At 38.1% G+C, this 16,903-nt stretch overlaps 1 protein-coding gene across 2 annotated transcripts in view; it reads right to left on the reverse strand.

Annotated features, from left to right (window-relative positions):
* The window catches only part of gpm6bb (glycoprotein M6Bb), a 44,712-nt gene extending 29,808 nt beyond the window's left edge, over positions 1 to 14,904 (reverse strand). Inside the window, exon 1 of one of the 2 annotated variants that reach the window (XM_084421948.1) lies at positions 14,767 to 14,904. In XM_084421948.1, coding sequence (XP_084278074.1) covers positions 14,767 to 14,770 — 4 coding nt within the window. In that variant the 5' untranslated portion in view covers positions 14,771 to 14,904. The remainder of the gene's footprint in view (positions 1 to 14,766) is intronic. The other variant, XM_084421949.1, reaches the window with a different exon arrangement.
* Positions 14,905 to 16,903: the final 1,999 nt, after the last annotated feature.

The following is a 16,903-nucleotide window of genomic DNA, read 5'->3' on the forward strand; positions in this document are numbered from 1 at the left end:
ACTGTTTGGGTAGTTTTTGTGTTACCCAGATCCTGGGTCAGACGTAACAACCCAGTGTTTGGGTAGTTTTTGTGTTACCCAGATCCTGGGTCAGACGTAACAACCCAGTGTTTGAGTAGTTTTTGTGTTACCCAGATCCTGGGTCAGACGTAACAACCCAGTGTTTGGGTAGTTTTTGTGTTACCCAGATCCTGGGTCAGACGTAACAACCCAGTGTTTGGGTAGTTTTTGTGTTACCCAGATCCTGGGTCAGACGTAACAACCCAGTGTTTGAGTAGTTTTTGTGTAACCCAGATCCTGGGTCAGACGTAACAACCCAGTGTTTGGGTAGTTTTTGTGTTACCCAGATCCTGGGTCAGACGTAACAACCCAGTGTTTGAGTAGTTTTTGTGTAACCCAGATCCTGGGTCAGACGTAACAACCCAGTGTTTGGGTAGTTTTTGTGTTACCCAGATCCTGAGTCAGACGTAACAACCCAGTGTTTGGGTAGTTTTTGTGTAACCCAGATCCTGGGTCAGACGTAACAACCCAGTGTTTGAGTAGTTTTTGTGTAACCCAGATCCTGGGTCAGACGTAACAACCCAGTGTTTGGGTAGTTTTTGTGTTACCCAGATCCTGGGTCAGACGTAACAACCCAGTGTTTGGGTAGTTTTTGTGTTACCCAGATCCTGGGTCAGACGTAACAACCCAGGGGTTGAGTTATTTATCGCTGGTTTTAAGTTAATCCATAACATTAACTCAAGTATTAAAATAATAAAAAAATAAAAATAAAAATAGTACTATAGTAAAAATGAATCAACCCAATATGCTGGGCTAAATAAACAACCCAATTTCTGTCCTATATTTACCCAACCCTTGGGTTGAAAACAACACAAAATCCAGAGTTTTTTAAAGTGCAGAGACATGTGCATGAACTCTTGTGACTTAAAACAGTAGGCAACCAAGTTCTACACAGGCATGCATTCTCATTTTCTCCAGAAACAAACCTATAGTTTTAAGCTTGTGTTTCTTATTGCGGCTGTGAATTGAGAGTCGGTGGCGATTCCATCAGGCCATTCACATGTTAAGGGCTCCTCGGTGGCCAAATGAAGAGATTCAGAGGCTTTTGTCTACTAGCAGCGACAGTAAATGAGCGGAGCACAAAGAGCTATCTGTGAAGTCTTGAATGAGCTCCACAGGCCCACTGCCAAAATCTTCAGGCCTTTCGACTCCCTTTAAAGCCACATTCCCAATAACTTTCACTCAGACAGTTCAAACCAAGACCACGGAAATGTGGGGGGAAAAGCTTCCCTATTTATTTCTGTGGCAAATGAGTGCAGTTGGGGTTCAGAAAGATCACGACTACTTGAGGGTCTTTCACTTCAAACGACGTAGCATGTTTTGAAAAGCCCAAAGCCAAGAAATATGAGCAAAGGAGGAGAGATATCATTTCATGCAGGGATTTGAGTTCCAGCCAGGAAGAACACACTGAAGAAACGTAGCACAGCAGATAACAGGAAAACGACACTACATTCCCCACAAATGACGTTTAAAATGAGTAATAAATGTGTCAACATTTTTCTATCACGGAAAAAATTGGTGCAGAAACTATTTTCACTTAGAAATTGCTAGTAAAGTGAATTAAAAATTACAAAGAAAAAGAAAAAGAAATCGCAAGCAACACATTAATTAAACCTGAAATTTTGAAGTAGAAAAAACATTTTCTTGTAAAACATACTGTACTAATATAAATAGTATTGTATTTACAAAAATAAATGTTTACAGTGATAAACATTATCACAGCTATCAGGAGGATGAATAAACATTGGATAATGTGAAATAAAGAGGATTGTATGATGTTTATCAGCTACTTTACAACTTTGAATGATACTCATCCAATCAGAGTCCAACCCTCAATGCAGGACCCAATCACATCCTTCCATTCACATGATTGACAGGTCTTCTACCAGCTGTTGAAATGTCTAATCAAAAGCTTGATACTCTCTAGCGCTGACCCAGAAACCTAAAAATGACTGATTGTTGTTTACATATTCTTTATGTCCTGGTTTCTGTTCTTGACGTACAGCAATGTAAATAGGTCAGCCGGGAAAAACATATGGATTTATTTTGCACAGTTTTCCATCGATACAATCCACATCAAAATAGTACAGCAATGCTAAATGGAAAAAATGTACATCGAATATGTGCTGTAATGTAATGTGAATAGTTTCAGCACGTTCATCGCAAACTAAAGCATAAATACGAATATCACTATTTCAGATAAAAACAAATAAAATAAAAACCTATTTAAAAACTCTTCCTGAAAGTTTGAACATTATTAGGCCTAATGAAGGATATTTTCAAGGTCTTGACAGCAGTCAACCATTCTATTTAATAACATTACATAATGCCAAACATTTGCGGGAAAAACATCCCAAATCATCTTCACTGATGAAACTGACAAAAATGTATTCTTAAAGTCCCAGTATGTATTCTTATAGTCAATCATTTTATCCCTTAAAACTCATCTTTGATCTTCAAAATTACATTTTGACCTGGGAAAATAATTTCTTTATGCCTTAAAATAGCTTGAATCAGTATCATCCATGAATATTATCCAAATTAGGAGAAAATACACTGCAATGGTGTTGACTGATGAATTTGCACATGGTTTGTCATAGAGCATATTAAAAACACCACATAGACATGTAAACTACATTACAAACCTGATATTCACCACAGGGGATCTTTAAATAAAAAAAATAAAAAAATGCAAATAAAGGAGGTTGATCTTTCTATTGAGATGTTCATCATAAATAACAGGTATGCCCTTTAAGCCTTTTCACTGACATTTGGATTGGAAAGGCCAAACCACTGAAGTCTGGAGCTTTCAGTAGCACTAATTTACAAAGCTCTGACAAACACTTGAGCTCTTGCTAGCTCCATCATGTGGCTCTGAAACGATTCAGGGCAGGGCCGCAAATTCGACTCGCTCTTGCCCCTCTTGTCTTCTGAATGGTTCTTTGATGCCCAAATGTGAGGGAAATTGGCCATGCTTGAGCAAGCACTCCCACTCGGCACTGCCGCTTCCATATCATTTCATATCACAATTCACAATGCTCCTCTTTGTGTGCACTGTGATTATGAAGAGAAACAAATAAACATGATGGACAGGACCAGTGAACTACTTTTGGGAGAAGATTATAGGAGTCATAACCAAGCAGGACACATCATGCCACATTTGTTTCTTTAGCGCTACGCTGCACAGTAAAACCTCCTTGGTTCTTGCAGAAGCTCAAACGTGATGCGTAACACGAGAATGAAGCTCATTGGTTCTTGCAGAAGCTCAAACGTGATGCGTAACACGAGAATGAAGCTCATTGGTTCTTGCAGAAGCTCAAACGTGCTGCGTAACACGAGAATGAAGCTCATTGGTTCTTGCAGAAGCTCAAACGTGATGCGTAACACGAGAATGAAGCTCATTGGTTCTTGCAGAAGCTCAAACGTGATGCGTAACACGAGAATGAAGCTCATTGGTTCTTGCAGAAGCTCAAACGTGCTGCGTAACACGAGAATGAAGCTCATTGGTTCTTGCAGAAGCTCAAACGTGATGCGTAACACGAGAATGAAGCTCATTGGTTCTTGCAGAAGCTCAAACGTGATGCGTAACACGAGAATGAACCTCATTGGTTCTTGCAGAAGCTCAAACGTGCTGCGTAACACGAGAATGAAGCTCATTGGTTCTTGCAGAAGCTCAAACGTGATGCGTAACACGAGAATGAAGCTCATTGGTTCTTGCAGAAGCTCAAACATGATGCGTAACACGAGAATGAACCTCATTGGTTCTTGAGAAGCTCAAACGTGATGCGTAACACGAGAATGAAGCTCATTGGTTCTTGCAGAAGCTCAAACGTGATGCGTAACACGAGAATGAAGCTCATTGGTTCTTGCAGAAGCTCAAACATGATGCGTAACACGAGAATGAACCTCATTGGTTCTTGAGAAGCTCAAACGTGATGCGTAACACGAGAATGAAGCTCATTGGTTCTTGAGAAGCTCAAACGTGATGCGTAACACGAGAATGAAGCTCATTGGTTCTTGCTGAAGCTCAAACGTGATGCGTAACACGAGAATGAAGCTCATTGGTTCTTGCAGAAGCTCAAACGTGATGCGTAACACGAGAATGAAGCTCATTGGTTCTTGAGAAGCTCAAACGTGATGCGTAACACGAGAATGAAGCTCATTGGTTCTTGCTGAAGCTCAAACGTGATGCGTAACACGAGAATGAACCTCATTGGTTCTTGAGAAGCTCAAACGTGATGCGTAACACGAGAATGAAGCTCATTGGTTCTTGAGAAGCTCAAACGTGATGCGTAACACGAGAATGAAGCTCATTGGTTCTTGAGAAGCTCAAACGTGATGCGTAACACGAGAATAAACCTCATTGGTTCTTGAGAAGCTCAAACGTGATGCGTAACACGAGAATGAAGCTCATTGGTTCTTGAGAAGCTCAAACGTGATGCGTAACACGAGAATGAAGCTCATTGGTTCTTGAGAAGCTCAAACGTGATGCGTAACACGAGAATGAACCTCATTGGTTCTTGAGAAGCTCAAACGTGATGCGTAACACGAGAATGAAGCTCATTGGTTCTTGAGAAGCTCAAACGTGCTGCGTAACACGAGAATGAACCTCATTGGTTCTTGAGAAGCTCAAACGTGATGCGTAACACGAGAATGAAGCTCATTGGTTCTTGCAGAAGCTCAAACGTGATGCGTAACACGAGAATGAACCTCATTGGTTCTTGAGAAGCTCAAACGTGATGCGTAACACGAGAATGAACCTCATTGGTTCTTGAGAAGCTCAAACGTGATGCGTACGATCTCTGAACTTTTTGAAGCAACAAAGTGGTAGTTGCTTTTACGGTCAATGGTTCGGAACAACATGAGAGTGGGTAAATTCAGTTTTGGGTGAATTAACTCTTTTAAAAAGTCAACATGAAATGCCATTTGCAATCCATTTAACTCCCATAATGAGATGTATTTTCAAAACAGAATCTTCAACAGAAAAAGGAGGAGGATCTTGATTTTATCCATCAGGAATTTATTGAAACAAAGTGGGTGTTACGAATCTGCAAGGTCAGGAGAATATCAGAGGTGGAGCATTTTGATAAAAGATTACAGCGTTTTTCTTTGGAACAAAGGATGAACCGTTACGCACAACAAGACAAGAAACATGGCTTATGGAAGAAAATGGGATGAATTCGGATTTAGGAAAACCACACTGGCACGTCGCCGGAGAGAGTCATCAACCGACACAAGACAGAAATTACTTCTGACAAATAGATGACATACTTTCCTGCAAAACTTGACAGATTATGAAACCACCACCAAATCAAACAACATAAATACAAACACACCCAGAGATTTTAAATATATAAACTCTCCTGTGAATCAAATCAAAACATTTCATTACAAGCCAATATGTTGCTCATGCTGGTCTGGATGGTGTAAACACTGAGGCGAAATGTAAATGCTTAAAAGTGACTAAATCTTTCCAGGAGTCCATTATGTCGTGCTTAAAAAATGACAGTCCACAAGAGAACGAGAACAGCTACAGAGAGACCTGAAGCTGTCGTTCAGACTCTGACTGGTGAGATCGGTTCGGACTCAATTTTAGGCAAGTTTATTTATACAGCACATTATATTTTATAACATTTTATTTATATAGTACAAATAAAGTGCTTTACATAAAAAAGGAATCATAAAAAGGTTCAAAGAAATAGTGATAGTTTACAATGCAGTCCACAAAACAATTATAATAATTGAATTGTTAAATAATTAATAGGGATGCACCGATGTGAAAATTGTGGCCGATACCGATAACCGATATTAATATTGCTGTTATGGCCGATACCGATATTTACCGATGTCGATATCTCTGTATAGAAAACAAATTTTAATGATTATCAAATAAAGAGCTATTTTCCAAAACACATTTTTTTTACTTTAGAAATGACTGATATTGGGCACCTTTACCTGTGTGCAAAATATGTCACACATACACACATTGCATTGCATATAATGTGTGCTGGTCAACTTGTCTAAAATTAAGAAACCCTTAGAAAACAGTAAAAAAAAAAAAAAAAAAACAGGAACATGTGTACAATTAAGATAGGCTACTTCATTTATTATTCCAATATCCAAATATTATTCTAAAAAATACCACAGGGAAAAGGGCTTCTTGTGACTGTCTTTGCGTTTGAACATTGCACATTTTAAACAGGACACGCAGCTGAATAAATGTTAGCCAATACAAACATATTTATAGAAAACAGTTGACAATGAATAGACAGGAGTCCAATAATAGCATAACGAATCACTTATTCTAAAAATAATAACAAGTAGGCTATAAGACGAATCCGACATATGGGCTGTGTTAACAGTAAAACGTCCGTCATTTAACGAATTTTAAAAACACGGATGGATAATACAAAATGCTTTCTGACATTTTGACAGAAAAAAACAAACAAGCAAGAACAAAATTTAAACTTAGCCCGTTTTCATTTTACAATTATCTTCTCTCTCTATGTGCGCGCGTCCGTGTTTGTGAGAGAGAGCTCGCGCAGCACCGGTAGCCTACTTTTTTAATCCATAAGTAACGAACGCGATAGTTTTCATACAAACTAAATATGTAACATAATTAGGTAGGCTACTTTAGTTATTATTAACACAATAACACATGAAAAATAGTGCTTTCTGCTTAGCCCGTTTTCATTTTACAATTATCTTCTCTCTCTATGTGCGCGCGTCCGTGTTTGTGAGAGAGAGCTCGCGCAGCACCGGTAGCCTACTTTTTTAATCCATAAGTAACGAACGCGATAGTTTTCATACAAACTAAATATGTAACATAATTAGGTAGGCTACTTTAGTTATTATTAACACAATAACACATGAAGGCTACGTTTCTCAACACTGAGAATGAATAAATAAACGCCTGTTTCTCCACTCGCGCTTATCAGAATCCACAAATCACACGCGCTGTCACTTTTGAGAAAAATCAAATTCGAATGGGTATCATATATCAAGCAATATATTCAAATATCTACGAGTCAAAAAACGATCAGTCAAAAATGTGTCATGAGGAGGAAAAAAACATAAGTCGCACTGGACTGCATTAACAATGTTACGGACGTGAGCGCTCTCGGCACTTAAAAACTGCTTTAAAACTTTCACAGAGACCTCAAGCAGAAAGCACAAAGCCTGTCTTTAAATTTAATTTCGTTTTGTATTAATTGTATCTTAATTTTGATCAATGTTTCATCAACGAATTGCATTGGATTTAATAAATAAAAAGTATATATACTAGAAAATATTTAATCAGGACAGAGGCGACGGCGCGTGAACCTGGAGCGCGTCTCATAAATGAACCGAAACCTAATTGTATCTTAATTTTGATCAATGTTTCATCAACGAATTGAATTGGATTTAATAAATAAAAAGTAAATATACTAGAAAATATTTAATCAGGACAGAGGCGACGGCGCGTGAACCTGGAGCGCGTCTCATAAATGAACCGAAACCTACCTGCCTCACAGACCTGAGACATATATAGAAAGCTTGAAACTTCTATTTTTAAACAGAACAATTCAAAATGAAAGAAAACAGACTGTTCTCTGCTTATGTCATCTGTATGAAATGTGTATTTCTCTCACATCAACCTCTTCAGCTTCACACATTAAATATCGGCCTGTTCACATCGGCCATATTTTGACATCGGAACCATACCGATGTGTAAAAAAATGACCATATCGGCCGATATTATATCGGCGGCCGATATATCGTGCACCACTAATAATTAATTTGGGGTCTGTAACATTTTATGCTTTTGAAAGAAGTCTCTTCTGCATTTATTTGACCAGAAAATACAGTAAAAACAATAAAGTTCTGAAATATTATTACAATTTAAAGTAACTGTTTTGTAATGCCAATATATTTAAAAATGTATTCCTTTTTAACCCTAAACTGCACATAAAAGCTAAACATTGGTCGGTGTTCGTGCACCACAATAGTCAAACTTTTCTAATGCGATGTCTTTGCACGCAACCACAAACACACGCAAGATCTGTATTCGGATTCAATTATAAATGACTCGTATGAACCAGTTCTTTTAAAGAGTTTGTCAAAAAGAGTTGCCATTTGAATCAAGCAAAGTGAATTAACCCTGAAATCCCGCACTGCACAAACATTGAGCAGGTTTACATGCACACCAATACGCTGATAAATCAACTGATTAAAATAACCTGATTTTACCAGTTTCCATGCAAATCAATAGCCTAGCACTGCAAGTAAACCGCGATTACAGGACTGCTCGAAAGTTAAGCATCCATGTGTTTGGATGTTTGGAACAGGTTGGATGTTAAATAAAGCATTAAAACCCCAGAGTATTTCACAGTGTCTTGCACTCATTCTAAGACTCACTTGTCCTTTGGCTGCACAAAAAGTCGAAGTTTGCGATATATTTCTCCTTCCCTACCGAAAACACTCGCTGTGGCTGGATGTGCTTAAGAACGCTTTGCTCTCGCGTATCACACCTGCGCACTTCACGAAAATCGGGCGAAATCGGGGTAATGGGCAAAAATCAAACTCTGTCGATCGGTTTATTCTTAAGCCGTTTATGACCGATAATAGAAAACGGGTTAACGCGTTTACATGACCACGCGTGTTGGAAATGCATTAGGGGTGCAACGGATCAGCGCCCCACGGTTCGGCACGCGTGATATTCGCGGATTAACTGCTAAATTGAACCATTTTAGAGTGAGTTTATCATTTGGATGGGTTTTGAGAGACAGAGAGAGAGAGAGAGAGAGAGAGAGAGAGAGAGAGAGTGGGCCCTATCTCGCACCCAGCGCAACTGACTTTGTACAGCGACGCATGTATTATTCCTATTTCTCACCCGACACACAGCAGACTTTTCCCTCCACAGACGCACGTCGGTAAATTAGGGAATGAACTTGCGCTCCCGGGGGCGGTTCAGCGAAAAGAGGAGGCGTGTTCCGGCGCAAACGTTCCCTGGTGCTATTTTGCAGTTTCAGAAAACAATTCCGCCACAGACCAGGAGAAACCTCGTCTAAAGTCAGTGACGCGTTGCGCATGTTATTCAGATGCTATTTTAAGGGCGCATGCTTGGCCAAAATGTAGCGTGTGTACAACACACACACTTTGCTTCTCTCATCTACACACAGAAGAAGCAGTTTTCATTTTTAGAAAACCATATATTATTACAAGGAACAATATTAACAATCGAGGGAAATCATTGTGGTGTCCATGAAGAGGTGAAAAAATAGGCATAAATCTAGCTTACACATTTACCCAAATTATCATACGCCTGTTTAAGCGAAGCTAATTTGGGTGTGTTTCTCCATCCCCAATGTCACTTCTCTGTGTTTTACGGCCCTGACGAGAACGTCGGTCTCCTCGGCTGTGAACCGCTCCTGGCAAATCCGCCGTTATAATAGCAATCCGCCATGGAACAAGCGCGCCTGCTCTTAAAGGGAATGTGAGATGACGCTCTGATTGGTTTATTTCACGTTACGCCCAAACCACACCTATGAGTAATGAAGCTGCTTCAGACCAACACATTTTAGATTTGCGTCGGGCGCAAGAGTCATTTATCCCGCCGAGATCCGCCCACAAAGTTACTTGCGTTTCAGATCGCTAAAATAGGGCCCAGAGAGAGAGAGGTGTTTCAGACAGCGCTCAAACACCGAATTGATTTTCCTCTTTCGCGTTTCCTTGCCCTTGAACGGACACACACACAATAATGTCTAAACGCTCGTCTCAGCAAGTATTCTCACAGTTCTGTCATCAGTGAACAGTTGAGAAAGAAACCGGATGTTTTTCAGTAAAATCGGTCTTAAAGTGACAGCAGCCTAATAGTCCTGCTGTTGTCTGTGTCATTAATATTAATCAAAATACAGCTTTAACAAAGATGAACCTCTATTTAATTTCTACAGTGAACAAAGTGTTATTTTACATTTAGATTTAATTATTAATTTCTGTCCCTGAACACTACTGTTAGACTTTGTAACTTTGTTATTTAGTATTAATCTCTGCTTGTAATTTGTGTATTTGTTCTTATTTTATTACTGACTGTTCACTTGTTTTTAACAGTGTTTGAACTTTATCAGTTTTGATGTGGTATCGAAGACCTTCAGGTGATAAATGAAAAGCAAAGTTACAAAGTTAGTTATACATATTACATTTTTGTGCTAATCCAAATGATCCGATCCGTGGCTCAAAAACCGTAAATTTGTGATCCGTTGCCCCACTAAAATTCACTCATTATTTTGTGAGAAACACAAAAGCAGCCATTTGTAAAAATCAGAAAAATATCCACAGAATCAAACGTCTATCAGTAGTGTAACAGTAAGTGGGTTTGTGTAACTATAGCATGCAGCTGCAGTGCAGGAATCACTCATTCACTGCTTTCTCCTCTTCAGGGTCTCCAGACCTCACGACAACAGTCTCTGGAGTCACACAAAGACGAGGCCGATGAACTACACACACAGAGCCAGTGCTGTGAGCGAGAACAAACCAAAGCTCTCACGCATCCTCATACTGTCAGCTGCGACGGCTTGAATCGAAACCCACTCGGTCCGTGTCTGCTTCTTCACTCCTGCCAGTTTCCTCCCAACATTTCTGGAGAACTCAACAAACACAGGCCTCAGTTCATGCCATAAAAAAAACAAGCGATGAAACCACGTCGACTTAACGAGGAAATACTTCAAAGAGTAAATAAAAACAAGATGTTGGTCTTGCAAGTTATCAGCGTGAGCATTTAAAGCAATAATCCAGCACATTCACTCAACCTCATGTCATTCCAAACCTGTAAGTTGTTATTTTCTTGTTTTGGACGAATCTCCAAGAGCTGCATGAAGCTCCTCCAGAACATCTACCTTTGTTTTCCAAAGACTAAATAACAGCATTCAGGTTTGGAAACAACACTGAGGTGAGAAACTGATGACTGAACTGAACTTTTGCTTTAAAGCAACACCAAAGCACTCTTCCCCCTACAGGTTGGAAGCGGAATTGTCCATTACCGCTGTAGTAAATCATTTAGCCTACCGTCACACGCACGCTATTTGTTCACCCAGCACCGGCTTTGGATTGAACGATGTCCACAAACAAGGTTGAGTACGTTGAAAGCATGATGTATTGCGACATCAGAAAGGAAGAAAAACAAAACAATGACTATTGTAACGCTTGCCGTAAAGCAAGTAAAATTTGTAGTTTTCTTATGTCTCATTAGAACTACAGAAGCGCGACCCGATCTGGCAAACTTGCATAGTGTGGTTATAGCAGATATAGGGCCGCAAAGCGACTGCAGCAGTGCCGTTCACCCCGTTACGACTTGATGAACCACTGAAACCATTTTGGAAACATTTTTTTAAGGTAAAAAATTATCTTTAGTGTTGCTTTAAAGTCACCATGAAATAGAAGTTGCAATAGTCTTTTCTCCTCTATTGTGTCGTATATCCGAGTGAAACGCTTCTGGAACAAGAACAAATGTGGGCGGGGCTTGATGGGGAATTGATTGGATGGTTGTGGTTTGCTATTGGCTGATCTCATGTGAGTGACAGGTTATAGCCCCGCCCACATCATCAGAGAAGAGATGCTGCGAGAGGAACTTATTCTGATTCAAGATTATGAGCCATTTAAAGGCCCCCTGAAATATTAATTTAAGTTTTTTATCTTTTAGTATGAATATGTTCGCCCTTAAGGTTATGAATAAGCTTCCAAAACAATGACAAAAATTAGCATTTAGGAGATTCAAAACGTACAGTCTCTCACTTCTGCTAAAATGGATCAGGGATTTGTATGACATCACCGCGTCTCATCACATCTTCTATCCAATCTTCTGTCTCTCTAGAATCTAAAGCTCCGCCCCCTCTGATATAAACACCACCTGACCACAGTGACCGCTGACAGACACTGAGCAGTGTGTGTTGGAGTGTGTGTTCGGTTGCTCAAACGCTCTAGTTTTATTCCGTTTTCCAACTGTACGCTGGTTAAGAATGAAATGAATGAATCCTCCACTACTGAATCTGTCAGTCTGTGAGGGAAACTAAACACTATTGGCTATTTGAAAAGGGGGAGGAGCCATTCAATATGTCCCGCCTTAGCTTCCTGTTTCAGTGGAAATTTTATCAACGCATCAAACAAAGCTGCGCGTTCCAAGACACTTCAGTGGGACTTAAACCCAATCATGATGTGCACCTGTAAATCATTCATAATAAACACTGCAATATTGCATAACAAATGATATTGTGCTGAAACTAAAAACAGGTTAATAATCGTATAACCAAGTGCAGAGACAGATTCCTGAGGTCTGAACGTGAGCAGAGCCGGCGAGAGCGTTTATCCTCGTCTCAGCGCGAGAGCCCATCTGGCCCACAGCCCTTCTCACTGTCCCAAAGCCCATAATTCATTTGGGAGCTTTTAAATACTGGTAAACATCCGTGGAAGTGGCGCCTCTCTCCTCATCTGCCCGTTTCAGAGTGGAAACTCACAATACAGACTATTCTCCTCCACATCTACTCAAACATCTGCAGGACATATTACACAAGACTTTACGCTGAGACGGATGGGTCAGAGACAGCAGGCAAAACAATGCGGAGTGCAAAGAAACGCATAACTGTGCATTAACACACTTGACAACATTTGAAAGGGAAGAGAAAATCCTCTCATTTCTTTTGCTGTTCTTGTCAAAGTTTGTGCATCCTACCGAACTCTTTCAAACTAAATTCATCTGTCACTTGGTAGAAGCTTGTCAAATTAAACGGGTGATTACATGACAGGTTGTGATGCCCTTAAAGGGTTAATTCACCCTAATTTACCCCAAAAAATATCCATAATGGGAGTAAAGGGTTCGTACAGACGCTGTAAAATGAAATTATATTCATGGACTTTTCAAGCACTACTTTTCTGGTTTCCGAGGACTGCAATCAGAGATCTTACTTATCAAACAATATCTTAAGGTAAACAGATAAACAAAAATAAACTAATAAAACAAAATGGAACAAATAAAGTGCAGCACATGCAATGACTGTGGAAACTTTAACCATTGATAGGATTCTATGACAAAGATATCGCTTTCCTTATTCAAACTGATTTTTCTCCCATGAATATATGATTGACCTGAAGAATGAAAGATGTATCATATCCTCGGATATTTATATCAGCAATATCACGCTCATAACCATGCGAAATGCCTTTATATCTACATCAGACGGGTTGCAGCGTTGATTTTGTGTTAAAATATTGTTTTATCAATAAAATTAAACTCTAATTTCACATATATTGTCTTTCAATAATTCAAGCCCTTTGTACGAACCCTGTTTGAACCCCAACAAAGTGCATCCACCCATCATAAAAGTAATCCATACGGCTCCGGGTTTTAATAAAGGCCTTAATAAAGTAATAACCTTTAAAGTAATAAAGGTTAATAACGTTACTATTCACTCCCGTTATAAAGCTTGAGAGACAGGATATTTTTTTATATATATATAACTCTGATTGTGTTTGTCTGAAAGAAGAAAGTCATTCACCTAGGATGGCTATCCCAACTACCCCTCAAAAACCATCGATAAAATCCCATTATGTAAATCATATTACTCTTTGTATGGTTAACAATGCGGTTGCTGGATGTTCAATGTAAACCCTGTGAACTAAAGCAAAGCCAGATTAGAAGAACCACTGATTGAGTTATAGATGCACAGAAACAGCACATGCAGGTCTAGGATTTTCTTCGCCAAACTGGGTTTGCATTTGCTCATTAAAAACGATCCTAATAAGATGGATTAAGCGTAGATCGAACTCAAATGAACGGAAAATTCAATTTTCAAACAGAATTGCAAGAAAACACTGTTTGCCTATAGCTGACAGAGAACGTTCCGGCAAGGTTCTCTCAAATTTACGAAGAACAAACTTTCTTCCAGTAACATTAACAGAACGTTCGTTAATTCGTTCAAAGTTAATAATGTTCTCAAAACGTTAGCAAAAAACATTATTTAGCCTATACATCGTTCATGGACTATATTTTTTCTGAAACGGTTTAAGATGTTTGTAAGTTTTTTTTTTGTTTTTTTTTTTTTTACTGTTTCAGAACGTTCTTCAGAGAACATTAAAAAGTAATGTTTCCAAAATATTTGAAGAATGATACAATCTAATGTTTCTTTAACGTTTGAATAACCAAGATTAAAAAAAAAAAAAAAAAATTAATTCAAATAAATGTAAACATTTAAATGGCCGGTTTGAACGTTCGGAGAACATTCAGAAATAATGTTTTATTACGTAATGGGAACGTTAGCAAAAAACGCTCTAATAACATATTTTTTGTTAGCTGGGCACAACAAAACAAAATAGCAAACTGCTGTCAGACTGCAATGTGTTACACCGTTAACTTCAGTCTACTCTTGTTTATAGCTGACATGAGATGCGGTTGTTAGGAAATCAAATCTCTTTAGTGTAATCCATAATCTCACTTCTCAGAGCTGCTCAGTTACCTAGAGTAATGCCGACCACTCTCGAACTGTGTCAGATACAAAGAAATACAAAGACTTTACAGAAACAAAGCGGAAAAAAGACGTATATTTCCAACAACAGTCGCGCGCGCGTCCGTTCTGAGGTAAACTAACTAACTGTCACAGTCTGAGGGGGGAAAAACGCTCAAACTTTCAAACTACAGCGTGAAAGTATTTAATAAACTCGGTTTATAAATTCACCTACCCATTTTTCAAGCGTTCCAGCACTTCTGCAGGAGTCACATCAACTGTGTTGAGAGTTTAACGGGTAACGGGAACGCTGACTCCGCGAGCGAGCTCACACCGACTGACTCACTCACAGTAAGTGCACGCGCGTGACGTCACCAGCAGGGATTCAGGGATTCACCTCTCCCCCTCCAACTCCCCCTCCCCCAAACCCCTCCCCCTCCCGACACTGTAACTTAAAAAAGTAAGTTAACTTACCAGTTACATTTATGAGTTCGTTTAAAGTAAACAATTGAGTTAATCGTCAAGCATCTATTCTGCGACTGCAAAAACTTTTATTAATGTTATTAGATTATTAACGAATATTAAAAAACGTGAAAACGTCTGTACATTGGCTTTCTGTACAATATAGGATTGATTTTAAACTTCTTTTATTGGTGTATACATCTCTTCATGGCCTTGCACCGCCTTATTTATCAGATAGGAAGAACCTTGAGATCAACAACTCAAAATCTGCTAAAAATTAATACATGTTTTTAAAGTACACCTTAAGACACATTTGTTTGCCATGGCCTATTCTTCCTTTTCATGATAATTTTGTATTATTTTTATTCTATTACTATTGTCTATACTATAGTTTACTCTGTGTCTATATTGTCTATCTTACTGAGATGATGTAAAGCACGTTGGTCAACATGTGTTGTTTTAATAGTGCTATACAAATAAAAGTGACATTGACATTGACATTAATATAACAAAGGTGATTGGTTTAATAAACAGAAACTCTAAGCTAAGCTGACTTATAATATAGTTATGATTATTATGATGATGACTATTATTTTATTGTTATTGTATAAATTTCATTAAAATACAAATATAATATTAATATTTATATATTTATCACATATTGTCTCTAATACATGCAAACCATAGCATGACCACGTCATTTAGCGTAAATGAAATAAGTTCAAATTTCAACCATTAGTTGAGTAATTTATAAGTTGACTAATAATAATGATAATAATAATATTCACTGTAACACTGTAAAAAAATATTGTTGATTTGACAAAAGAAAAAAGTTGTGATAAATCATGAAAATAATTGTTTACAGTGTAAGAAAGTTGCTGCATTAAATTATTAAGTACAATCAACTTGGATGTTTAAAATTACATTAAACTGACTTAAAAATTAGTTGAATCTTGTATAACTTATTTTAACTTATGTTAACTTATTTTGATGAGTTAAAGCAATGTAAAAGCATATGTTGTCATAGCTTATTGATCATATGATTTTTTTAGTGTAATAATATTAATAATAATAAAAAGTATTATTATTATTATTATTACTATGCAAATAATTCAAATTAAAAATCCAAGTTCAAATGTCTTGATATTTTATCTGGTATTTTAATAATAATAATAATAATAATAATAATAATACATTATTATGCAAATAATATAAGTTAAAATGTAAAATATTAGTTGACTAATTTATAAGCTGACTTGCATGTCATGTTGTGGAGTGCATTGTACCTGATATCTGGTTTATTAATAATAATAACTCACATATCAGGCATAATGCAGTCCCCAACATGACCGGTTCATTAGTGTACAGAACATAAGTTCAAATGTCAATCATTATTTGACTGATCTCCTGCTTTGACTGACAGGTTGTTGAAGGGTTAATGTAGACGGTGAGAATCGTATCAGTTCAGACTAATCTCTATTCATGGTGCATCACCAGACTGAGCTGCAAGGCCTCGAGAGCTGAATGATCCCGCAAACTGGCCTTTCGTCTCCAAGGATCCTGAAGAGCCGAATCACAAACCCTTTCAGAACAGGCCAAATGGCTTCAGTCAATGGAAACCCGGAGAAAGAATCGAGGGTATTCTCAGAAACAGTGTTTTCAGGGCCTCGATTTTGAGAGTTTTTCAGATTGTTCACAGTTCTGTATATGACAAAAACATCAGTAACTTCAAGAGCTTTATTCTAATGCACGAGTATTTCAGTCTTTCATTGGTTATTTGCCTTTAGATTATAAACTGATGTCCTCTGAGGATTCAAACATGCAAAAAATGAGTTTGTTTTGGATCGAGGCTCAAAATAACTGAGCATAAGTGAACTTTTTTTTGTTATTTTATCCAGGACTGAGTAGCT

This window comes from Rutilus rutilus (assembly GCF_951802725.1).
Source record: "Rutilus rutilus genome assembly, chromosome: 10".
NCBI classification, from domain to species: domain Eukaryota; kingdom Metazoa; phylum Chordata; class Actinopteri; order Cypriniformes; family Leuciscidae; genus Rutilus; species Rutilus rutilus.